General features: G+C 37.2%; 1 protein-coding gene across 1 annotated transcript in view; it reads right to left on the bottom strand.

The window, feature by feature from the left end:
- The window catches only part of RNF169 (ring finger protein 169), a 111,605-nt gene that overhangs the window by 17,724 nt on the left and 67,286 nt on the right, over window positions 1-26,595 (bottom strand). The window contains exons 4-5 of the mRNA XM_044668143.1: window positions 18,186-18,314; window positions 8,435-8,547 (exon numbers count right to left, since the gene is read on the bottom strand). Coding sequence (XP_044524078.1) covers window positions 8,435-8,547; window positions 18,186-18,314 — 242 coding nt within the window. The remainder of the gene's footprint in view (window positions 1-8,434; window positions 8,548-18,185; window positions 18,315-26,595) is intronic.

Here is a 26,595-nt window from a genome sequence, read left to right as displayed (position 1 = left end):
AGGAATTTTGAGATGAGGAAAGAATTCTGGGAGATGGAGTCAAAGGGTTCAAGATTTTTTTCGGAACTATACACTTTACCTCTTAATTGTCATAAATTTTTCATCCATTTATACTTGCAAAAGGCATTTCCTTCCTGCTTCCCTAATTTGCTTTCTGATGTGATCTTTTATGTCTAAGTCATATAACCATTTGGAGCTTGTCTTAGAAAACATGAGATAATTGACCTAAAACTAATCTCTGTCTGACTGCTTTCCAGTTTTCCTTGCAATTTTTGGCACATAATGAGCTCTTTTCCCAGTACTTGAGCCTTTGGGTTTATGGAACACTATGCTACTACATTTGTTTGCTTCTGATCAATTTAAAATTTTACTAATTTGTTGAAATGGCCAACTTTTTCTATTATTTAAGGTTCAAATAGTTCTGACAACTGCTTTGTAGTACAGTTTTAGATCTGATACAACTAGGCCTCCTTTTCACCTTTTTTCATTATTTATCTAGAGATTCTTGATTCCTCCAGATGAATCTTAACTACTTTCCCCCCTTAATTCTCTGAAGTGATTCTTTGCTAGTTTGACCAGTATTACATTAAGAAAAGTAATTTAGATAAAAACGTCATCTTTATTATATTGGCCTATGCCAGTCATTAATCAATGAGTATTTTCTCAATTATTTAGGTGTGAAATTTCATCATGCATTCCTGGTATTACTCCAACATGATCATAATTTATATTTTTAATATGTTGTTTTTGTTGTGCTAATATTTTATTAACTATTTTTGCATCAATAGTCATTAGGTATATTGACAGTTTTCTTTTTCTGATTTGTCTCTCCTTGGCTTAGAATTCTTTCTTTTCATATTTTTCAAAGTTTATATGAAATAGGAAATAATTTTTCTTTAAATATTTGATAAAATTCACCTGTAAATCCATCTATTCTTGGACTCTTTTTTCAGGAATTAATTTACTACTTCTTCAAGGCATTCTTCTGAAATTGGCTAATTTGAAGTCTCCAACTTTTGTTCTATTAATCTGGGTATTTCATATGTTTTAAAAATATTTACCCATTACATTGAAGTTATTATCCATTTTGTTGGAATAAAATTGAGCACAAGAATTTGATCATTTCTTTGGTCTTTATCTGTTGTGATTTTTTTTTTTAATTTTCTGATACTAGCAATTTCTTTTTCCTCTCTTTAAAAATCAGATTAAAATGAAGTTCATTTTATTAGAGTTAAAAAAATCTAGCTTAGTTATTAATTTAATTTTTTTCCTTTTGGTTTTGTTAATATCTTCTATGACTAATTTCTTCAAAGGCCTTTTAATTAATATAATTTTTACTGCATTGTGGATAATAAAGGATGTCAATCAATAAAAATTTTATTAAGCATCTACTACATGCCAGGTCTAATGCTAAGCACTGGGGATACAAAAAAAGGTAAAAAGACAATTCCTGCCACCAAGGAACTCACATTCTAGTAGATAAGACAACAAACAAATATGTACAAACAAGTTTGTATACAGGTTAAATAGGAAATAACTAAAATAGGAAAAGCACTGGAATAAAGATGAGTTGAGAAAGGCTTGTGGGAGAAAATGGAACTTTAGATGGAACTTACAGGAAGCCAGGGGAAACCAATGAGTAGAAATGAGGGGAGAGAGGATCCCAACCATATGAGACAACTAGGGAAAACGCCCTGAGCCAAGATATGTTTAGTGAACAGCAAAGAAGACCATACCACTGGACTAATGAGCACCTTGTGGGTAATAAAGTGTAAGATTAGAAAGGTAAGAAGGGGGGATGGTCTTTGAATGCCTAATCCTGAAGTATTTGATCCTGAAGTCACTGGAGTTTAATGAGTGGGGAGGTGACAGAGTCAGAACTGATCTTTAAGAAAATCCCTTTGGCAGTTAAATAGAGAATGGACTAGAATGAGAAGAGACTTGAGAGACAGGCTGACCCACCAGAGGTAACAGCATTAGTCTGGGTGTGAGATGATGATGGTCTGCACTATCATGGTGACAGTGTAGGAGGTCAGAGACATATTAGAGAGATTTTGTAGAGGTGAAATCAAAAAGCTTTGGCAACAGGATGGATATGGAGGTTGGAAGGGAGTGAGATATAGTGAGGAATTGAGAATGTGCTTACTATTTCTGTTACTGTGTACTTTATATGAATTTTTTAAATGCCCTAAATAGTTAATTTTTGGAAAGATGCCAGAAACAGCTACTTTTTAGTGAGATCTCCAGAGGTCTATCATATAAAGCTTGTCAAAAATTCTATCCAAATCCTTAACTTCTTTCTTGTTTATCTTTTTGTTAGCTCTAAATCTGAAAGATGTACACCAAGGCCTGCAATTATTTTTTCCTGTCTTACCTCTTCCTATAAATCAACAAACTTTTTAATTATTTAGATCATATGCCATTTGTTTCTCATAAATAACACATTATTGTTTGGTTTTTACTTTAACTAGAATTGCAGATTTTAACACACCAACATCTATAGAGTGAGAATCCCATGCCTGTTCCGGTATATCATCTGGAATAAGATAAACTCTCCCTCTTTCTCCTCCTGCATCAACTGCATCTAAAAATAACATTAGGAAAAGATCGAGAGATCTTTCCAGAAGTTCTAAAATATCCCTCCCAAGTAAATTCATAGGTGAGTTGGGCATTAGGAAAAAGGAATGCTCTATAGATAAAGGACCAAGTGATACCATTTTGGATTGTAACTTTTTTACCCTTTGTGGTCTCCCAGTTACTCCTACCACCTCCATAATTCCCATAGTAGTACAATCTTCTGGGGATGCTTGCAGAACAGATTTAGAAGCCCCTGGGTCAACCAAGCAATCATAGATCTGTTCTCCCACTTTCAGAGTAATATAAGGTTCTGTGCTGTTCGGTGGAGAATGTGTTTCTATAATAGGAGCTAACACAGAAGGCTCAGGAAATTGCATCCTTAGTTCCTGTCCATTACACTCCACCTCCCCACTTACTTCTGCATCCTTATTTTCCCATGGTTCCACTCTGCTATCATTCTGCCAGGATTTCTTTGATTCACTACACCTTCCAACAGTCTTTATATTTCCACTGCTCACACTTACAATTACATTATTTACTTCATTGTTCACTTTAACTATTTCATCATTTACACATTCTTTTAATTCTTCAACATCAATATTTTCTTCCTCACAATCCTCATTTAAATTTATTGTAACTATACCATACTGATTACACCTTCATACTGAACATGCTCCCTTCTGCAAGTCCTCTTTTTGTGTATTCCCACCAGCAATTTGTGAAAACTTAGGACGTTTTCCTAATTGGATGTAATCCTGTATCATCTGTAAGTCCAGGTCTTACTGGGAACTATGACAACATACATGATTACAACAACTATTTTCTTATCTGTGATATACATTATTATTTCCATTAAAATCATTATTAAACCCATTATTGAAACCATAGGAATTTTGTTTGTAACCATTATAATTATTAAATGTACTGCCTCAGTTTCCTCTGTTATTTTGAGCAGAGAATTGACCCCTGAACCTGCATTCCCTCATCATATGACCAACCCAGTTACAAAGGTAACATCTAGGGGAATTTTGCCTGTTCTGTCTGGAATTATACTCATACCTAGGAGGTTTATAAGACTGTAAAGCTGCCACAGCCTTGACCTGTTGAATTTCATTCTCCTGTATTTTTTTTTATTAGCTTCCTTTAATTGTATTCTTAATTTGTCAATCACATCACTCTTATCCTCTACTTGCCTGTCTAATTCGTCCTGGTAAATATATGTAGCTGTTCTCTTCAATTCCTCTAACCCCAAAGTGAACCAGTTAGGACAATTAGTCCTAAAAATATTCTTCACCACTAGGCAGGCATTCTTCACAAATTGCCTCCTGATGTAACTCACATTTTCTTCAAAAATTAAATTTAATCCAAGTCAACGTTTCCCAAACTTGTGTTCCCTGCCACTGTTATAAGTACTAAGGCTAAGCAATAGCTTTTAAAATGGAAACTAAATGAAAGGGAGTGAAATGGAATCTTCTGCTGCTCACCCCAACAGAACGATGGCAGTTCCCAATAGAATGTTCCCTGAGTGCTAAAACACAGAATTCTAAAAAAAATGGCTACCTGTCACTCAGAGCTCACTCTCTTTGCCAGCAACCTCAAAGATTCCGCTGGCTGTTTATCAGTACTATAATTCTAATTCTACAGGGACTGACATGACAGTTTCCCTGAAAATTCAAAAATCTCTAGGCTCTAGTCCTTCTAACCCACCAATAGAAAAAGAAATATACCTCCCAAAGCATATATATTGAATGGGAAGGACCTAGATGGATTGGTGATGAAAAAAACTCACCTAGGGTCCTTCCCAAGGCCAGTGAAGAACAAACCCCTTAAGACTATAGGAAACCAAGTTTAATTTACTTATCAAGATTAGGGAAATGGTAGGTAAGGTCCTAACCCTCCACAGCTCTATCTCCTCTCACTTTCTATGCTCCTCTCACGAGAGAGCTCTTTGGATCTTCTTTAAACCCTTCTTAGCCACTTCTGCTCTTTCTAACCCCCCCAAAACCCCATCTGACTACCTTGCTAAACTAAATCTCCCAGATTGTCTCTAAAAAGCTCAGGAGTCTGGACTCACAGATGGACTGAGTCCTTCCCCAAGCCTGGGGTTAGCTTCTTAGGTAAAACCCAAAGTCCCAGATGTAAAACCCTTTGCCAAAATGTCACAGCCAAATTGTCCATAGCACTTCAGGGAAAACTCAGATCTCCTCCTAGGTATCTCCCAAACCCAAGAAGCTCCTAGTTTTTCCACAAAACTAGTTAGTTCCCAGGAGTTGATGGAGCTGCTGTTCTCCCTTCCAGCTCAAAGGACAGTTCAGGAATGACAGTTTTTTCTCAGTTAACTCCCCAAACTGCTCTCTGCAGAGCTTCCCATTCTAGAATCTTTTTCAGGGTTTATGGCTAAATTCTCCTCTCTCCCTTTTAGAGAAAACCTTTGCATTTTTCCCTATCCCTTATTCCTCTAACTTTACAATTAGATCCTGCTTTCTAATCCATTCTTCTATTTTCTTCCATTTTATAGGTGAATTCATCTCATTTTTGTACCTTTTCTTGTATTTTTTATACTCTTATACTTTTTCTTCTCTTTACCAAGGAAAAGGTAGTGAGAAAGAATTTAACAAAATGAGGTCATTTTCTTTTGCTCTGTAGTTCTTTTTCCTCACCTTGCCCAGACCCTGAGACAGATTTTTATCCTTTTTTCTCCCTTTTAACTTGACCACCTCATCCCCAAGCCTGACCCTTTTATATCTACTCTCTAATGCTGGAGTATGCTTTGCTTTTAGCTAATCAAACGTTTATAATCTTCCTTAAAAACTCTTCTCCCGTATGCCTGTCCCCCACTACTCTGTTGAGTTTATCATTTTTCTACATATATGCTGTAAAGGTGTATGTGTGTGTGTATGTGTCTGCCTATATGTGTTTTTTCAAACTGTCTTTGGTTCAGGTGAAGGCAAAACTTATATAATGTCTGATTTCTCTATCCCTCCTATGTTTGCATATGTGAAATAGTAAGTTTCACACACTCCTCCCCATTTCTCTAATGTATTCCTGTTTATCTCTTTTTTTCTTTTTACACTTAGGACTATCAAAACAGACTAAAGTAACCACAGGCCCTCTTTTTAGATTATTGAACTCTTAGGTTCTTCAGGGACATATGTTTCCTTTCCGTCTATTAGAATGTAAAAACTTAATCACTCCAATGTATTTACATTTTTCCAAGTCTCTCTAAACTCTTGTCTTTGCATTTCAAAAATTCCATACAGCTCTATTCTGGTCTTTTCATTAGGAATGTTTAGAAGTATTCTAATGCATTAAAGATCCATTTTTTCCCTTCTGTAGATTATATTTAGGTAAATTATGTTTCTAAGTCTTTTGCCTTTTGGAATACTGTATTCCAAGCTCTCCTGATCTTTAAAGTTACAGTTGCCATCTTAAATGCTCCTTGCTATGGTTCCTTTGTACCTGAACTCTTATTTCTGCCTACTTTCAGTATTTTTCCCTTAGCTTGGAGGCTGGAGATTTAGGCTATGAAGTGCCAAAGAATTTTTGTTTAGTGTTTACTTCTAGAGGTGGATTGTTTCTGTTTTCACTTTGCTCTCTGGTTTTAACAGATATGAGTGATTTTCACTTATGATTTCTGAAAACATAGTATCCAAGTTTTTAAAATTTTAATCACAGTCATCAGATAGTCTACATGTCCAGACTCAGAGCTCTGAAAATGTTTAACTAGACCAAGAACTCTTACTAGGACTAGAGCTAATGCACAATCACCCTAAGGCTTACTGATTGGAACATTCTGAGGCAGTAAGAACTGGAAGGCACATAGTGTTGTGCTCCTCTTTCAGTGCCTCCTTCTTATTACCTACAGCGGTAGTTCCCAAACTTTTTTGGCCTACTGCCCCCTTTCCAGAAAAAATATTACTTAGCCCCCTGGAAATTAATTTTTTTTTAATTTAATAGCAATTAATAGGAAAGATAAATGCACCTGTGGCCATCACTGCCCCCTGGATCGATGTAGCACCCACCAGGGGGTGGAAGTGCCCACTTTGGGAATCACTGACCTACAGGCTTCTAAGTGTTTTCTTGTTGATGCTGGACAAAGGTACCTATTACAATTTGTCTTTAAATTTCTTCATTCTCATTCATTCTGATGCTTTTCTATTTTTCTCTTCTGGAATATTGGAATTCCTTTTATTTTTGGAATCTTGACCGTAAGTCCTCTAACTTACCTTTCAAATTTTATCACCCAAATTTTGCATAGTCTATGTTCCACCCAGCCAAAAAAGATTCCTCATCATTCCCAATACCTCAATATCCTTGCTCACATTACTTTCCTATGTCTACATGTCCTTTAATCTACCTATTATAAGGCTCAATCAAGGCCCAGCTGAGAGGTCACCTCTTTCATTCACTAGAAAGGACTACAAGGCACTGCCTCTTCAAAGTCCTATAGACTAAAAATTAAAACATATTTATAATTAATCTCAACATGTTTCCTTATTCACTGCCATTGCCTTAATCTCTCACTTTCCCTAGCTCATAAAATCACAGAATCCTAGAATGGGAAGGGGCCAGAGGTTACCTAGTTCAACTTCTCAGCATAGGAATGCTCAGCACAGGACCCTTGACAGGGGAACACATTGTCTTTGTTTCAACACGTCCAATAGTAAAGAGATCATTCCCTTCCAGAGGCTGCCTATTCCACTGAAAGTCAACTGTGATTTTTAGACATTTTTCCTTTTACTGAACTCAAATCTGCTATCCTGTAACTCAGTTACAAGTTCACTACCATTGACCCATCTTGATGATTCTTCAGAATTTAGAAAACATCCTTCCCATTCCTCTATTCTATTTTGATAATGTCTCAGTTCTTAGAATAACTCCCCAAATGCAGACTGAACTCCCAGAGATAGTGTAGCATAAAACAAAAAATAAAAAACTAATGTTTGGACCATAGTAAGTATTTAATATAAGCTTGCTAATTGACCAGAAAAAGAGCCAAACTTGGGTTCATTATCATTATCATATTCTTTTGTAGTTAATGTCCTGTGGCCTATAATGCTGATAACTAGAGGCAGCATGGTGTTATAGATGAAAAGTGGCCTCAGAATCAAATCCAACCTCTGGCATATGCTGATGAGTAATATCTGACTTACATTACCATTAATCTATATATGCCCTAAATTCACACAAACAGACGTGACCTAGAAGTATCCTGGAGGAGGAGGCAGAAGAAGGGATCTGGGGTAGATCAGGGAAAACTTATTTATATTAATCACTGGTGACATTTTCTATAAAGTAGAAAATCCACAAAACATATAACCAAAAGTTGACATTCTTCAAATGAGGTTATCTTAACACTGGAAAAGACCTCTAAGGCCAGTCCATTTCTCCATCCAATACATTAATCCCATATATAACATTCCTACACAAACAGTAGTCCAGCTTCAGTTCAAAACTTCCTTTTAGAGACAGCCCATTTTATTGTTATAAAGCAGGGATATGGAAAGAAAGAAAGTAGTAGAGAAGATTAGGGGAACCATATAATTTAACTTTCTCCTTCCTCCCAAAAGGAAAGTGTCAGGCTAACAAAGTTGCTGTTTGGTTCCAAAACCAAAGATACAATATCTTGGCACAATTCCACAAGGAATTTTGTTTTTTATTTTTCACTTTTAAAAATCTATTACATTCCCACTTCTTTTCCTCTTGAAGTCAAGCTTTGCCCCAATTCTTCTCCTCTCCTTCCCCATATTCCCAAATGTTACAACAGTTTGTCTTTCCCATATTCTTCTGCCTGTCTGGTCACAACCCGTTCCCCACAAATGAACAGATTCAGGCTGAATTTGGTATGATTTCTTACCCTGTCAGGAAAGCTAAGGAGTAAACGCTGCTCTTGGAAACAAATGCCGAACGGTGTGTCATCTTGCCCTGGGAAGGTTCTTCATTTTCTGAATCTGAGAGACGCTCGGGACACTGGGGAGGAGACAACAAGGAAGACAACACTTGTCCATCTGCGGTACCCATGGAAATATCCCTATGATTACAGAGAAGGTATACATAGATTTATAAGTGTAAAGGATATAAACCAAGCTCAGATTTTTAAGAATTATTTTCTATTAGATAATGATACTAGCACATTCGGTGAGAGATCCTCTATGAAGGATTTACAGAAGGACAGAATTGCATAGGAAGAAAGGGCATAGATGTAGATAGGTTGTTATATGCACTACTGGATATCTGTGCTCACACAAAGAAGACTGCATATCCAAAGCAAGTAGAAATTGCTTTACTATCCTCATTTTGTAAATGAGAATGTTAAATGATTTATCTATAGTCACAAAGCTAGTAAGTTGTAGAACTTGGATTCTGGTCTAACTAAATCCATTCAACTTTCATTAAACTTTAGCTGCCCCTCTAAAATAACAATATATTTCCTTTGCATGTGAAAAAATGTCCCATTACCCTCCTGGTTGAGTGGAAATCTAGACCAGAAGGCACTTCCCTAACATATTGGTTAGTCTTAAGACAGTGAGAAATTGGTAGGCTCTCATCTACCAAATGCAAAACTCCCTTGTTGCTTCTCCCTTTAAAGATCACCATCTTAGTATTTTCCTCCTGTACCAAACATTCTATAGGCACTAGTTTCCCCCTTTCTTTCCAGAATACAATGTCACAAAGCAATTGCAGAGTTATAAAGTTATGGTTTTTCCCAAATCTGAAATGGAGGCATCACACAATTTAAGAGTTGAAAGAGGCCTGAGCATCCATCTCGTCTAACCCAAACCTGCAAGAAATCCAACTATATAGAATACCCAGCAAGTGGTCATCCAGCCTTTACTTAATGATCTCTAGGAAAGAAGAATCCAACAGCCTCCGGAGAAAACCTATTCCACTTTCAGACACTTTTTCATTGTTAGCAAGTTTTCACTGATATCAAAGATAAATATGCCTCTTTGCAACTTCCACTCTCTATTCCTAGATCTTCTCCTTAGGGGAAAATAGAACAAGTCTAATTCCTTTCATGCATGATATCCCTCAAACACTTAATGGAGTCATCATGTTCCCCATAGCAAAGCTCTGAGCACAGTCTGCCAATCTGACTTTCCAGTCAGTCATATTACACATCACTCCTTATCATGATACCTATGGGCCAGTCAGACATCACTATCTTACTCCATTTCTGTCACTGTTCTATTAGATTGGCTGCCCTTATGTCTAGAAGGTACTTTCTTCTTCATTTCTGCATCTTAGAATCCCTAGTCTCCTGCAAGACTCAGCTCAAGCATCACCTTCTACATAAGATTTTTCCTGATCCCTTAGTCAATTAGCATTTATTTATTAAGTATCTCTACACAAGTATTGTACTAAACAATGAAAAAGGAAAAAAACAAAACCATACTTTCTCTCAAGAAGCTCACAGCTGTTGCTTGCTCCCTAATAATCTTGAATCTATTCTGCATATAGCTAACATATCTGTTGTTTCCCTATCTAACATAAACTCACTTAGGACAAGAACTGTTAAACTTTTAAATTTGTGTCTAAGCTCATAATAAGTGGTAAATAACTGCTTCCCAATTGACTGAGTAACTTACACAAAAATCAATAACGGCAGATTTCTTATCCTCAGACAGAAATTGCAAGGAATATTGTGGAAAAAGCACTGGACTTATAATCAGACATTTGCTGGCACCTCAGGTTCAGGGTCCAAAACTGAGAAAGCAAAATCATTAGTACAAGGTGACATAGATCACAAGAGAAACAAGGACCTGAGCCCAGGTTATCATCTGAACTTAACGATGCAACTTTTTCTCCCCTTCAGGGATCTCCTCTGTGTCCAAGTAAACTGATGAGAGAACAGATCTTTCATCAGCCTTAACAGGTTCCTAGAATGCTACAGATTTGCATATCTAAAAAGCTTCAAATTCTCACAGAAGAAAGAACATTACTCCTGGAATAATAAGAGCCTGAACCTCAAATCAACCATCTGAAAAATGGGGACAAAAGTTATTATAAATAGTGATGTTGTAAGGCCTCTGAAAATATAAAGCATTATGTAAATGTAATCTACACTAGTAAGAACTATCCCCTATACTGTAGAAAAGATAAAGTATAGAGTGGGCAAGGCATTAACTCTGGAACCAGAGGACCTAGATTCAAATATTGCCTCTGTTAATTTCTATGTACATGACCTTAATCTAAGGTCTCGGTTTTTATACCCTTAAGAGCTCTAGATTTATGATCTTATTATTCAAATAGAACTCAGAACCCCACTTTTATAGCAGTCTTAGGTAGAAAAATGGTGACATTTACATAAAGTATTTGGGGACAAAAAATATTCTTTCAGATTAAATGAGTAAATGACAAAAATACAATATGTCCCCTAAAATAAAAAACAAGTCATAACAATCTAAAAATTGTAGTGTTACTCAGATAGTTCTTATACCACTAGTGTGTTCAAACATCAAAAAATTTGCAAAATTGAGTATTACCAATAAATACATTGAAACAAATAACAGCAAACTGCATTTTCTGAAGACAGTTTAGGATTAAACTGAATTATTTACATTTCAACAGTAAAGGGTAAAAAACTTGCTTATGGGACAATATTAAGGAGTTTAGAATAATTTCTGAGTTTTAGCCAAGTACAGAGTTACACTAAGTCTTCTATAGGTACCTCTGGACTTTGGAAAGACCAGAAACCATAAGCTCTTTCTGGTAGAAACCATAAGGACAACATAGCAACCAAGAAGCACCTGCATATTAAAGGAGTCTCTCTATTTTGTTCTGCCACTGAGAAAAGTTAAGATAAGATGATAAGTTCCATCATTCCCTGAAGCAATTGGAAAAGTTTGGTCAGTCTTTCCCATCCATTTCAGTTCCCTCATTTGATTACAAAAGCCTCCAAGATCCTCAATAGAGAGGAAAAAGGAAATCCATGAGTATTATAAATCTAAAATATTTAATAAAGGATGTCCTTTACAGTTGGCTAGAGAAAGGGTGTATGGTACATCAAATCTGCATCTAGATTGTGGTAATATGACATTGAGGTAGCTCCAAAGACAGTTTTCCAATTTTGTATAAGAAGTTGCATCTCTATTGTGGGTTTGTTACCTGCTACCTCCCTACTTCCAAGTATGTACTTTGGGATCTCTAAATTCAGAACTGGTTGAAGAGAATAAGAATATGATATCAGAATGGTTCCTGATTTATCTAATGGTAGGCAACAAAAATGATATGTAGAAGTCTCAACTATGATGCTAAGTATATATAGAGTCATTTGGGTCCAGCATGGCCTTCTGTAAGAGTGAAAACTATGAGACTGGACATCAATTAATAATTTCATTAATCAAAAGTAGTAGGAAAAAAGTAAGGGGAAAAAAAGATGGAAAAATTGGATGAAGACTATAAAAGGTACTTTCTTTGTTGCTCCATTTAGCTTGCTAATCTGCAGCCACCATTAAGGCCCCTTTCCCATCCTACACAGGCAAGTCTAGTCAGCAAAAACCCAGGAAAGAAAAGCCTGAAATCTGCTCTTGCCTCAGTTTATTAAGCCTTCTCTCCGTCCACTAACTCTCATACGTCACATCTTGAGAGCCAACTATGACTTTCTATTTTGCCTGTGACACCCGGAGGGCAGTCCAGGGGACATTGCAGAGAAGAGTGCCCTGCCCTCTATCTAGTGATCTCTTGACTCCATTGCTACATTTTTCTGGCTGTCATTCTATCCTCATGACTCAATTCACTCAATGATTTCCTTCACACAGTTCTGGCCTCCCAGTCAAAAGGATATGAGGTCCAGTGTGTGACACAGGAGAGGGAGGAAGAGACAATTTCCTTCACACACTTCTTGGGTAGTTTTAGGAGTAAAAACAAGAAAGTTAACACAAGATCCTAGGAAACTGATAAAGGCATCAATCTTCTTTCCAAGAAGATTTTCCTCTTAAATTGTCTGGTTAGCACCAGAATGGAACTGAGTTATATTTTTAGAGTAAGAATCAAAAGTTTTAGAAAGATATTTGTGGCTTTTCCCCCTCAAGATTCTGTAGGAAAGGGGAGAACAGATTTCCAATATGAAAAGACCCTAACAATGTAAGAAATATGGAAACCCAAGTATATTCTAAAGCAAGTAACATTGATTTATTCCCATTCCCCAAGGTGAGGACAGTAGATGCAGTTACAAAATTCTAAGAAACAAATGTTTCTTTAAAACACATCCCAAGTAATGGGCATAGAAACCACAAATAGGATATTATAAATGAATGAGTCACAGTTTAACAGGCCATAACAACAGACAGACCTCCTGTGATCATTTTCATAGAATTACTTAACACCAGAGGCTCATTTAATCCAACCCCCTCATTTTACAAATAAAAAAAACACAGATCCAGAAAAGCAAAGTAACATGGCTGAGGTGATAACTTAATTATTGAAAAACTAAGCCTGGAGCTCAAGCTTCCTGACTACGAAGACAGTGCTCCTTCCATACCAAACTGTCTTCACAAGGAACTCTAGTTTCAGGCTGTCTCTTTTCCACCTCTGGTGACTGGTACAAAGATCTAGCTTTATACTTAATCTCCTGAGAGAGAGTGAAGGACTTAGGGAAAAGACTGAGACATTTAATTTTGGACACAGACAATGTGGGAATTTGTTTTGCTTGGCTTCAGGAGCTGGAAGTAAAGGATTTGAAATAGCAAAAGTAGATTTTTGTTCAATTAAAAAATAAAACAAAATTTAAAGAGAAAAAAGAAGGTCTAGTTTTATTTGCTCTGATTTACTCCTGACTTGTAATTAGCAATCTCAAGACATTTCTGTGGTTCAAGGCTGTTACTGTTAAACTCTGAGATGGAAACCAGACTTTATCATACACTTAGTCTTTGTGAACATACAGACAACAAAATTCATGCCCAACAAAATCTTAAGTTATAAAATGTTTTGACTACATGAAATTTTAAAAATTAAATTAAACTAAGAGAAGCAGCTGGGTAGCTCAGTGGATGGAAAGCCAGGCCTTAGAGACAGGAGGTCCTAGTTTCAAATTTGGCCTCAGATACTTCCTAGATGTGTAACCCCACCTCCCATTGCCTGGCCCTTACTACTCTTCTGTCTTGGAACTAATACATAGTATTGATTTTAGGGTGGAAGGTAAAGGGTATTTTTATTTTATTTTTATTTTTTTAAGGTAAAGGTTTTTTAAAAAATAAATTAATTAAATTACATCAACCAAAAAAATGAGCTGAAAGGAAGAGACTTGCCTAAAATGCTCAAAGCAGCATCTATCCATTCTTATGTTCAAGCCTAGATCTCCTGACTCCAAGTCCAGAACCCTTTCTATAAAAGCACATTGCCTCTAATCTTTGCTTTAGTCAATATGTGTATCACTTACAAAGGTCAGCGGCTGATCTTAAGGCATCTCATTTTATATATCAAGCCATCTGTGGGGATATTCAGGAGACAAAGAGTTGGTAGATGAATATAATTTTAAGGCATAGTTACACAAAACACATACTGACACATCATAACAACAATGGCAGCAGCAGTATTCTTTTTGAGAATGAAAGGGCAAAGGGGTCTGGTTAATCTGGCATATTTCAGAGAGGTGGCATGGACATAGAGATATTAGAAAGAACAATGCTTCAATTAGCATTTTTGTTATAGTGTATTAAAGGAAAACTATGTACATATCAAAAGCACTGTATAAAACAAGTTTAGCATGAAAATACACTTAATTCCTCTCCTTTGCTTCACAATTTCTCCAACCCTGCTCTATTTTGGGCTACTCCATAGCTGCAGACCAGCTTAAGGTCCTACAGCAAAGGAGCAGATCCTCTTTTCAGCAAAGTACACAGTTATAATTTTTAGTTCAACCTTGGAAATTTAACATTGGCTCACCTCTTTTAAAACATAACATGATCCACACAATTAAAACTAGATATAAATAATTGGAAAAACATTTATTGCTCATGGGCATGTCATAATAAAAATGACAATCCTACCCAAATTAATTTACTTATTCAGTGCCATACCTATCAAACTATCAAGAAAATTATTTACTGAAAACAAAGTTCATTTGGAAGAACAAAAGATCAAGAATATCAAGGGAAATAATGGGGAAAAAAGTGAAGGAGAGGGGCCTAGCAGTACCAGATCTTAAAATGTACTATAAAGCAGTGGTCATCAAAACAATAGGGTGCTGGCTAAGAGACAGAGGGGAGGGTCAATGGGTAAATGACCTCAGCAAGATAGTGTATAATAAACCTAAAGATCCTAGCTTTTGGGACGAGAATCCACTGTTTGACAAAAATTGCTGGGAAAACTAGAAAATATTATGGGAGAGATTAGTTATAAATCAACATCTCACACCCTAGTTCAGGGGTCGGCAACCTTTTTGGCTGTGAGAGCCATAAACGCCACATTTTTTAAAATGTAATTTCGTGAGAGCCATACAGTGCTCACAGGGCCACTCCTGTAACAGCGCCTGAAAAAAAATTGACTTTATGGCTCGAGAGCCATACATTGCCGACCCCTGCCCTGTATCAAGATAAATTCTGAATGAGTAAACAACTTAAACATAAAGAAGGAAATTATAAGTAAATTAGATGTATAGTGCAGTATAGTATAGCATAGTATAGAATAGTGTAACTGTCAGATCTATGGAAAAAAAAATAATTTAAGACCAAGCTAGAAATAGAGAATATCACAAAATGTAAAATGAATTGCTCACTTTCTGACTTCCTTTCCTCTGGCAGTGGTTTCCCTGGGAGCTAGATCACAGGTTGGGCGATTCATGGCTCACCAACCTTGGTTTCTCTACCAAGTGACTTGGGGAGGTGACTCAAAGGAGTGGAGAACTAACCGCAGCTAGATGCCAGACTCTTTCCCCCAGGCTTAGTGAACTGCCACATAGTCCTCCAATACATGTATCCTATCCTGTTCTCTCTGTTCTCAGTTCTCTGGCTCAAGGGTAGGTACAGAGCTCTTATAGCTATCACAGCTTAAACAAAGTTCTTCTATTTGAAGTTTGGATTTCCATAGCACCAGGATGAGATGAAGATTATGGTGGAAGTTTAAGTTTTGTTATAAAGCACACAGACACACGTCCTGCTTGTTCTCTCTGTTCCTCAGTCCAGGTTCGGCATTGCTGCAGCACAGAATGTTGCCACGTGGCTATTGCATATTTCTGTTGCTTAGAGTTTGGATCACTGTGGCATCAGGGGAAAGGAAGAGCTCCTGGGATGTGGAGTTGCATTCTGTTATAACAAGGGTCGGCAACGTATGGCTCTTTCTGCAGGAGCCATAAAGTCAATTTTTTTTCAGGCACTGTTACAGGAGTAGCACTGTGAGCACTGTATGGCTCTCACGAAATTACATTTTAAAAAATGTGGTGTTTATGGCTCTCACGGCCAAAAAGGTTGCCGACCTCTGTGTTATAAGATGGTGCAGCCCTGGCTGCTAGAGAATGATATGGGTGGGGATGCTGGTTAAGTGTTTATTAGTGGGTAGGGAATATTGGCCTTTGCTATTGTTAGATCATCAAGTTTTTACATTGTAAATGTACCTTACAAGGTTGGTGAAAGGTGAGCACCCCACAAATCATAAAGCATCACATACTTGTAAGCTATTGTTATTGTTGATAAGAGCAACATTTAATACTATAACTACAATGCTAAAACTCCAGGAGTATCTGGCAGATCACACAGGACTGATCCTATTCAAATTCAAATCACTTACTTTTCAACAGCCACTAGTATAGAGTCATAAGCTCATTATCAAATCCCTGAGACTAAAAAATCCAAAAAAAATTAGCTTTCAAAAAGCATACATTCTATTGGAGGCATGCAAAATACACACAGATAAAAATTATAAATAATTTGATAGCACATTAACAATTGAGGGATCAGGAAAGATTTCAGTTGTACTAGAGCAGTGATGGCAAACCTTTTAAAGACAAAATACCCAAACTGCAACCCTCAAGCAGTATGTGAGCCCCATACCTTACCCCAGACAGGGGAGGGAGGAAGCACTCCCATTGGCAGGTGATGTGAGAATTGTCCCCAGGCACACATAGTGAGGGGGAAGGGAGCAGCCCCCTCAAGTATATGTGCTATAGGTTCAATACAGCACTTGAGTTTCTCCCTGAAGTTAAGGTTCAACTATGAGCCCAAGTTCTAAGACATAGAGGTGAGGAGGAAATACATGCCGGGTAAGTAGATCAAAAATGTAAAAGCACAGAGGGTAGCAAGATGGAATGAAGAGTTCAGGAAATAGCAAGGCAAGGCAGTTTGGCTGGAAATTAGAATGCACAAAGGGGAGCAATGTGAAATAAATGGTAACAACATATATATATATAGCCATTTTGACAACTGGTAATACTCCAGACATCCCAGTGATTCTGAACTTCTGGACGTCACCATTCAAACCCTATTACTGACCCCATATATAAATTCCTCATTCCTATCCCCTTCAATCCTCCCACCAAGAAGTTCCAACAAAAGGCTACCTAGTCCATCTACTAATGCTAATGCCTTCTCTAATGGTTATTCCATAAGAAACAAACTTCCCTTTATCTTAAATCTTTTCCTCTCCCACTCCTTCCATCCACTGGCTATTACTGAAGCTTAGCCTCCCTGTCCACAATTTTCAGTACTGGCTGCACCTTCATTGATTCTCAGCTCAATGGTCTTGGTGTGGGAGTTGGAATGCTTCTTGCTCTTCATCATCACCTTCAGGTCCTCCTCCTTCCTCCATTACTCAGGAACCTCTCTTCCTTTAAAGTTCATATTATTCATATGTACCACCTAATCAAAATCCTGGTATTATCTCTAGATCTTAAAGCCACTCCCTTTCCTTCCTCAATGAATTTGCTGGCTCACAATTTTTCTTTCCTCCTCAACTCCTACTCTCATACTAGGGGGCTTCAACATTCATAATGACTCTGCCTCATATGCCCTAATCACTCAGTTTCTCAACCTATTCTTCCACTGTTAAGCTACTTCTCCACTCTACCTTAGCCACACACAGAGATAGTCATACCCTTGATCTTGACATCACCCACAAATGCACCACTTCTATGTTAAAGAATTCTGAAATTCCCCTATCCAACCATAACCTCTTACTTTTAACCTCTCCCTCTTGCCTTCCCTTAAGAAATCCTATTCTTTGTGATACTATAACTAAATCAGGGGAACAAAGAATAGTTTACCTGGCAAATCTTTGGAGAAGGGAAGAGGCAGAGTTAAGTGGCTTACCCACTGTCACACAGCTAGTGAGTTTCTGAATTCAGACTTGAATTCAGGAAGATGTCTTCTTAACTCCAGGCCCAGTTTTGTTCACTGTGCCATTTAGCTGCTTTACTCCTTACCAAAGCTAATCCCTCTACCTGCTCAAGTAATCCCATTCCATACCATTTCCTTCATCACACTGCTCCCTCTGTCATCCCCACTGTCACTTATTTTCAATTTCTCTTTCTACTAAGAAAAAATATTCCATCACCTAGGCTAGCTGTGATAGGTCAATTTAGGAAAGTTTATCAAGAAAGGCTATAAGGAAAACAGTTTATAAATGGTAAAGTACTATGTAAATGTGAATTATTATTATTAAAAGGAATTACTTACGAGTACTAATGGCTCATCTTTTTTCTGCAGTTCTTCCATTTTCCTTTTCCCTGCTTCAATATCCTCCAGTAAGAGCTTGTGGATCAGATCCTCAGAGGTTTTCTCCTCTTCTAACTTTTCTTCCCTCAACTAAAAATACAAATTACACAAGAGACAGAAGAATTTAAAGTCAATCCTAGAATCATCTTCCCACTAAGGACTTGGTTATAGCAGAAAGATAACAAACGAGTGCTTTGAGACTAATCAGATCTAAAGCCCCTCTAATTTTTAAATAAACTTGCAATACTGAGTCTTTTCCAAACCAACATTTCACTATAGCTTAAAGTCCAACTGCTCTGCATTCTTGAGCAATCCAAAAACCACACAGCTAAGAGAATACAAATGAAATCAGAAAAATAAAATTTATTCATACAGTCAGAAAGGTTAGTCTTTCTTGCAGGCCAGACACACCTGCCTGGTTCCTATACCAGCTTGGAAGGCATGATGATTCAGTGAAATGGCAGAGTACAGTAATAAAAGCTCTTAAATGAGAGATTTGGGAAACCTGAATTTAAGTTCTTATGCTGCCACTAACTCATTATATATCTAAGGAAAGTTGTTTCTCCTCTCTAGACCTCAGTTTCCTCCTCTGTTAAATAAAGGAACTGGACTAAATCATTTCTGGGGTTTCTTTTAGTTATGACATTCTGAGTTTAGAGCTAGTCAAGATTAGTAAGAGGTCAATAAGTCAGAGTTCCAGAACTGGACAGGATTAAGATCACCTAGTCCAACTCCTTGACATATCTATAAAAGTAAAGTGACTTGCCTGAGGTAGAACAGTAAGTAGCAAAGTCAGATTTTGAACCTAGATCTTCTGATGCCAAATCTAATACTCTTTAGGTAGCTTTACTACCTCAAGTGCCAAAAGCACCACATGTAGAATCAAAGAACTGGGTTCCAACCTTGGCTTTACTACTTATTGCCTCTATGACAAGTCACTTAATTTACCTGGGTTTCAGTTCCTCACTGGTCAAATGGAAAGGTTGGACTAAATGATGTCTAAGGTTCATTCAAGGTTCAAAACACAGTCTTCATATGTTCCTGGTAGAAGAATCACCATCTCTATGGCTACCATGCCACATACCCTACTATAGGAAAATATATCATCCGCAGAAAAATTTATGGCACTGTTCAAGAATTTGGAACCAAAATTCTATTTTTGATTGTTCAGTTCCCTCCTTCTTCAGGCTTTTGTGGCATTTGAGGGTGAAAAGAGAACACACAGTCTCATATTTTAGTAGAATTTTTCCCTCTAACATGCCTAAACATGTTTTTAACATATCTTAAATCATAAGCTAAATACATGGAGGCAAAATAATTCCCAGAATAAAACAGAAGATGAAACAAAGTATCCTAATAACAACTGTCCCCCAATAAAAAGGCAAAGCAAAGTCCCATCTCAAAAAAAACCTCCTTTTGGAAGCCTGTCCCAACTTATTCCTTTCCATTAGGAGATCTAGTTAGAGAATTATCCTTATTTTTCAAGTTAATGAATTCTAATTCTAGAAGTCCGGAAGATATAAGATGGAGATTAGGAAGGAGAGAGTTCCAACCATAAGGGACAACAAGTAAAAATGCTACCCAATGTGTTAGCTCATTGTTGTTCAGTAATTCAGTTGTGTCTGACTCTTCGTGATCCCACATAAGGTTTTCTTGACATACTAAGTGATTTACCATTTCCTTCTCCAGGGGATTCAGCAAATAAAGTTTAAGTGATTTGCCCAGGGTCACACAACTAGAAAACATCTAAAGCTGGCTTTGGACTCAGATCTTCCTGACTCCCAAATTAGCACTCTATCTACTAAGCTACCTAGCTGTCTTCATGTGTTAGCTATTTCTTCCCAAATGTATCATCTGAAAATTTGATGAGCACACCATTTTCAACTTCATAAAAGTCATATGGTCAGCTAGTTCAATCCCTTCATTTAAAAGAAAGAAAATAGACATCAAGAAATTAAGAGGCAGAATGGGAACTTTAACTTCAGTTCTGTGCCTCCAAGCTTATCAGTCTTTCTAATAAGCCACTATGCTTCTCATTCAAATACTTAAAGAAAGCTATACTAATGCCCATCCTGAGTCTTCTCTTCTCCAAGCTGAATATTCCCAATTCCTCTAACCCAGTGATGGGCAAACTTTTTAAAGAGGGGGCCAAAGGAAAGGAAATGCTCATCTGTCAGTCTGTTTCTAAGGCAACTCTTCTGAAGTTTCATTGTATTGTATCCTACTCATTGTATTCATCAGATTAGGAATAATGTTGCGCAGCCGAATAGAACATTTCAGGGGGCTACATCTGGCCCACTAGCTGTAGTTTGCCCATCACTGCTTAAACATGACATGGACTGAAAGCTCTCTACTTTCTAGTTACCCTCCTCTGGTCACCCTCTAGCTAGTCATTTCTTTCTTAAACTGTAGTGCCTGGAGTTGAACATAATATTCCAGAAGTAGTCTGACTATGGCAGAATATAGAAGGGATATATCTCTTTGCTATGCCTCTTGGCCCAAGACCATGTAGCCCAAGACCATATTAGCATTTTTAGCAGCTATACTATACCACTGACGCATATTGAATTTAAGAGTTCACTGAAACCCAAATTATTTTCAGATAAACTATTAAAATGTTCCTACCTTTATCCCAAACCCAGAAGTTGATTTTCTTAAACCCAAGTGTAATTATATTTATCTTTATCAAATATAATCTTGCTAGAGTCAAATCAAAGATCTCTCCTGATAAGAACACTTAAGATCTTGTCTAAGTGAAAATATCAAGTCAAAAAGCGCTTTTAAACAGTTACTATATGCCAGGTACTATTCTAAGCACAGAAATAAAAAGAAAGTCAAGTCATCAGTCTTTGATCTCAAGGAACTCACAATCCAAAGGAGCAGACAACATATAAACAACTATTAATAAATACAAATAAGATATATGTAGAATTTGAGATAATCTGAGAAGAAAGACACCAAAATTAAAAGAGGACTAGGAAAGTCTCCTAGAGCTTTAACTGAAACTTGAAGTGTCAGGGAGGCAAAAGATGGAGATTAGGAAGGAGAGAGTTCTGATCATGAAGGACAACCAATGAAAATGCTAGTCAATATGTTAGCTATCCTTCCCAAATGTAGAATCTGCAAATATGATGAGGATACCATCTCCACCTTCATAAAAATCATTAATGAGAATGCTAACACAGGGTCAAGCATAGATCCCTGAGGCCCTCCACTGAAGAACTATTAAGCTGACATTGAACCATTAATGACTATTCTCACTGCTGGTGGACTTGTGAATTGGTCCAACCATTCTGGAGGGCAATTTGGAACTATGTCCAAAGGGCTTTAAAAGAATGCCTACCCTTTGACCCAGTCATACCACTGCTAGGTTTGTACCCCAAAGAGATGTTAAAGAAAAAAACTTGTACAAAAATATTTATAGCTGCGCTCTTTATGATAGCAAAATATTGGAAAATGAGATGGTGTCCATTGATTGGGGAATAGCTGAACAAATTGTGGTATCTGTTGGTGATGGAATATTATTGTTCTAAAAGGAATAATGAACTGAAGGAATTCCATATGAACTGGAAAAAGACCTCCAGGAATTGATGCAGAGGGAAAGGAGCAGAATCAGGAGAATGTTGTATACAGAGACAGATACGTCTACGTAATAGACTTTTCTACTAGCAGCAATGCAATGACCCAGGACAATTCAGAGAAACTTGTGAGAAAAAATGCTATCCACATCCAGAGAAAGAACTGTAGAAACAGAAATGTGTTAGAAAAATGTGTGATAGATCACATAATGTGATAGGGATATGATTGGGGTTTTGATATTAAAGGATCGAGCTACTGCAGATATGACTAAGACAGAAATAGGTTTTGAACAATGATATGTATAACCCAGTGGAACTGCTTGTCGGATTCCTGGAGGAGGGAGGAAAGGGTTGGGGGAAGATCATAAATAATGTAACCATGGGAAAATATTCTAAATAAAAAAGGGGGGGGGGGAGACTACTCAGGCTAAGTCTAGCCTCTCATCCAGTTCTAATTAATATAATTGTGTTATTATCTAGTCAAGTCAAGTACCATTTATTAAGTGCTTAATATGTGCCAGGCACTATGCTACGCACTGCAAACATAAATACTGGCAGTCTCTGCCTCAGGGAGCTTACATTCTAATAGGGGAAGAAAATACAGCATCATATAAAAGAAAGCCCAAAACAGAAGAGAACTGGGAAGGAAGATACCTAGCCTGGGGTAATGGTAAAGAAAGTCTGGAGAGTCAGGAAAGCACCCTGGAGAAGAATGAAAATATGGCTGGTGTAGATATGCTTAAAATGGAAGTGCTGGGAAGATCAATCAGAAGGAGAGGCTGAAGGGGCAGAGGATATTTCTAGTGTGATAAGTAGTCCAGGGGTGGCATGAGCTTCCAAGATAAAGATGTTTCTATGATATGGGAGAAAAAAATGAGAGCACTGGATTTGGAGTTAGAAAAGAACTGAGTTCAAATACTGCCTCAGATGCTTATTTAGCTGCATGTCGCTGGGCAAGTCACTTAACCTCTCTCAGCTTCAGTTTTCTCCTCTGTAAAAAGGGGATAATAAAAGCACCTATGTCACAAGGTGATATTACTTTGTGAGAATCAAATAAGAGAACATGTACAGCACTTTACACACTTTAAAACACTCTATAAATGCTAGCTAGCTATCATTATCCAGAAAAGACCTAAGGTTAGTCTCATGTGCCTTGCTCTTGGTGACACTATGCTGTCTCTATAATAACTACTTTTCTAAATGTTCATTCTCCATTTTCTAATGATTTATCCTACAGATTTTCCAGGGAATTAAGGATAAGTTCAGTGGCCTATACTGTGCAAACTCTGTTCCCTTTCCTGTACTGAAAAGTGGGATAATGGTACTTTTCCAATCCTATGAATCCTCTTTCATTTTTCATCAACCTCAAATATCATCTACCAATTCTTTCAGCACCCAAAGGGATTTTTTTCATATGGGCTATGCAACTTGAATTCATCAAGGACAAATAGGAGTTCTTATTCAAAACAAGGAGAATATTTCAACTTCCTATTAGTAACTTTTCATTTCCATTGCAAAGGTCATTCTCCTTGGCGGTGAAAATTAAGCACCCAATACAAATGGAAAAAACAATAAACTAAGCACTATATATAATTATGAACAAGTCTGACTCGGAAGAGAGGAGAAAATGTACCATTCTCCATTCTTTGTGGAGGTGAAAGGGCTATGGGTGTGGCCACTGCATATACAATCTGGATCACTAACATATTGGTTTTGCTTAACTGATATATGATACATTTGGAAATGAAGGTAACAGAAAAATGAAAGAAGATAATAAAAAAATTTAAATAAAGCTAGATTAGATTGAGCAGCTTTGCCACATTCTCTATTGTCTTCTCTAAACTAAGTCTTTTTGATCTTCCTCTTTGCCCCAAAATAGATATTAGAAAATCTTTCTGTTGACCATAGCTTTCCTAGCCAGCATTTGATCACTCTGAACTTTAGCACTTCTGACAATTTTATAGGATTGTGCCAAATTTTCTTTAATAGCTTAATCCAATCTAATAAACATCAAGTGTCTACTATATGCCAGGCACTGTGCTAAAAGATGGGAATAGAATTAATAGAGAATCTCTGCTTTCAAGGAACTTACAATTGAAAAGAGGAGACAACACACAAAAGGAGGAAAAAAAGCAAGGGGCAGAGCAAACTACTTTTAAGACTTTTGGGACATCCTGTATTTTAAACACTTAACTTGCCTGATATGGTCTTTGTACATCTACATCATTCTCTTCAGAAAACTCATCCTTTTTCCTCTTCATTCCTGAGAATTTCCCATCCCTTCCAGGCTGAATTCCCCTATCAAAATTGCCTTTCTTTGTTATAAAAGATACTCTGCTTTGGGCTGAGAAAGCTCTAGTTGATTTCTAATAACTAAAGCCTCCTATCACCACAACCATGCCTATGTGATAGGCCAGTAGTTTGTTTTCTCTATGCATCCATTTCCTTTTTCGTTCAGATGGCTTATAGAATACTTTCATGATAAGTCACTTCTGTGTTTCTTTCTCTATTAGGAGAGAGAATAGCCTTTATTTGGAACACAAACGTACTTTGTCAGGTTTCCAAATTCCAAATTAAGCTTTCTTTTTGCCACATCACTACACCTTTACTAGGTTTATGGGAAGTGTACTGTGATGAAAACACCAGCCTAATTCATGACACTGGGGTTCCAATGACAGATGTGCTACTAACTAGCTAGTTATATGACAAGTCTCTTAAGTCTCTCTAGACCTCATTTTCCTCATTTTTAAAATGGGCACTCATGCAGGGGAAGGTAAAAAAGAAAAAAAAAAGACACGCTAGATGACCTCCACAGGCCATTCCAGCTTTAAAATTATACCAATTATGTGCAAGATACTTATAAAGGGATGTTAAGGTTTTCAAAGGCTATAACAACAAAGAACAAGATCTGACAGTTTTTATCAAACTGGAAAGGCTTCAGGTATAGACCTGATAATGGGTTGTCTCCTTTTTTTAGGTGTTTGTGTTAAGTGCAGAGAGAAGCTCACCACCAGGCTGGCCACCAGGTAATGATAATCATACAAATTATATACCGAATGCAGGAGGGATGTAATTTGTGCCAGGGGAGACAAAATCACAAATCATTTGAAGTAAAAACAGTAATAATATTTGAGATAGATCCTCGGGCTTTTGGGATCTTCCAGTTTTGTTCCTGAAAACCAGATATAAAGTTTTGCCGCAAGGCCAACAAAATCTTTACTGCTACCATCCTTTCCATAACATCTGGTTTGTTTCTTAAAATTTTGTAAGTTCCCATCCTTCTTTACTCTGAGACAGAAATGAATCAATGCTGCTAGCTATTGAATAAAGGGTGTTCTAAAAATAATAGTGTAATTTTACACTATCCAAGAATATGTACATTTCCATGTAATTATATATAGTAAAGATATATATATATATATAGTAAAGAAAGTCTTTTCCCCTTGTTAGGCTCTTTGGATATTGAAGCCTAGCATTTCACAAATAGTATTCCAAAAAGGAGAAAAATATAAATACCTACAGAAGAACTTTAATTCCTCACTTAACAACACAAGACTCTTTGACACCTGTCAAACAACGGACATGAATCCAGGGGCAGCCAAGTGACCAGTGTCAGGTGCAGAGACAGTCCTTGGACACTTCCTAGGTATGGGACTCTGGGCAAATCACTTAACCTCTATTGCCTAGCCCTTACCACTCTTCTGCCTTAGAACCAATACAGAGTATTGATTCCAAGATGGAAGTTAAGGGCTTAAAAAAAAAAAAAAAACATAAATCCTATTTAGTGTCAATTGTCCCATGTTTTTTTGTTTTTGCCTCAAAAGCCAAGTCTTTTCTCTTTTCCCAATACCTTATAAATAAAAAGTTTCCATCTGGCCTCTGTTGTAAGATAAATTAATAAGATGTTTAAAATTAGTTATTTAGGAGGCTTAGCAAGCAGGGCTAGAGAATTCTAAATGGAATAGGGAAGCAGAAAGTGTTGTTTCTCTCTCTGAGATGGACTCCATGTTGGCTGGGAACGAGTTGTAACTGACCCCCTGGGAGACCTCAGAGGAAGTGGAGTGTGTACCCTAATATCCTGGTATCCAGAAGGAAGAAAGTCATCTGCCTGTGGGAGGTTTGGCTGAGACTTTAAAACCTAATCTGCATTGCTGGTCAGCTCAGGTTGGTTTAGCTCCCTGACTTACCCAACTGAAGGAGTACTGGCTGAAGACCTGAGAAAGCTGTATCATCACTGGATTTTGACAGGACTCAGCAGTGAGGATCCTAGTTTCATTCCTGACATTCTTTGTTCCCTGTCTGCTATAGTGCTTAGTGTAGATGAATTCATTCTCTGACCCTGAGGCTTGCCCATAGACTGATAGAACAGAACCCTTTTCCCTTCCTTCGAACTATAGTTCATTGAATTAAACCCTGTTTATAAAACCTTTGTCAGTCTACTCACTGGTTAGTTTTACAGACTCCCTGGCTAGGTGGATCTGTGTTGGCAGTTGGGCCTCCAACTGCCAAACCCATTCTAAATTGTATTTCCCCAACTTGTTAATCCCAGTCTATTGTCTTGTCTTGTCTCTTACTTACCCTTCCTCAGAACCCCGATACTATTTAATTTAACCCCCAGTTTTCCCCTGTAAGACCTCCAATAACCCCATAATAGCTGACATAATAAGTTCCTACCATGTCCTAAGTAAATCAGGAATCGTAACAGTCTATCCATACTCTATGCTCAAAGATCCCAAAGCAAATAATAGATAAAATCTTTTCCTTCATCTAAATCACTCTCTTGGAACAACAAA

Source organism: Gracilinanus agilis, chromosome 3 (genome assembly GCF_016433145.1).
Source record: "Gracilinanus agilis isolate LMUSP501 chromosome 3, AgileGrace, whole genome shotgun sequence".
In the NCBI taxonomy this organism is placed as follows: domain Eukaryota; kingdom Metazoa; phylum Chordata; class Mammalia; order Didelphimorphia; family Didelphidae; genus Gracilinanus; species Gracilinanus agilis.
Note: the sequence above shows the minus strand (reverse complement) of the source record. Positions and strands in the feature narration are given on the sequence as shown.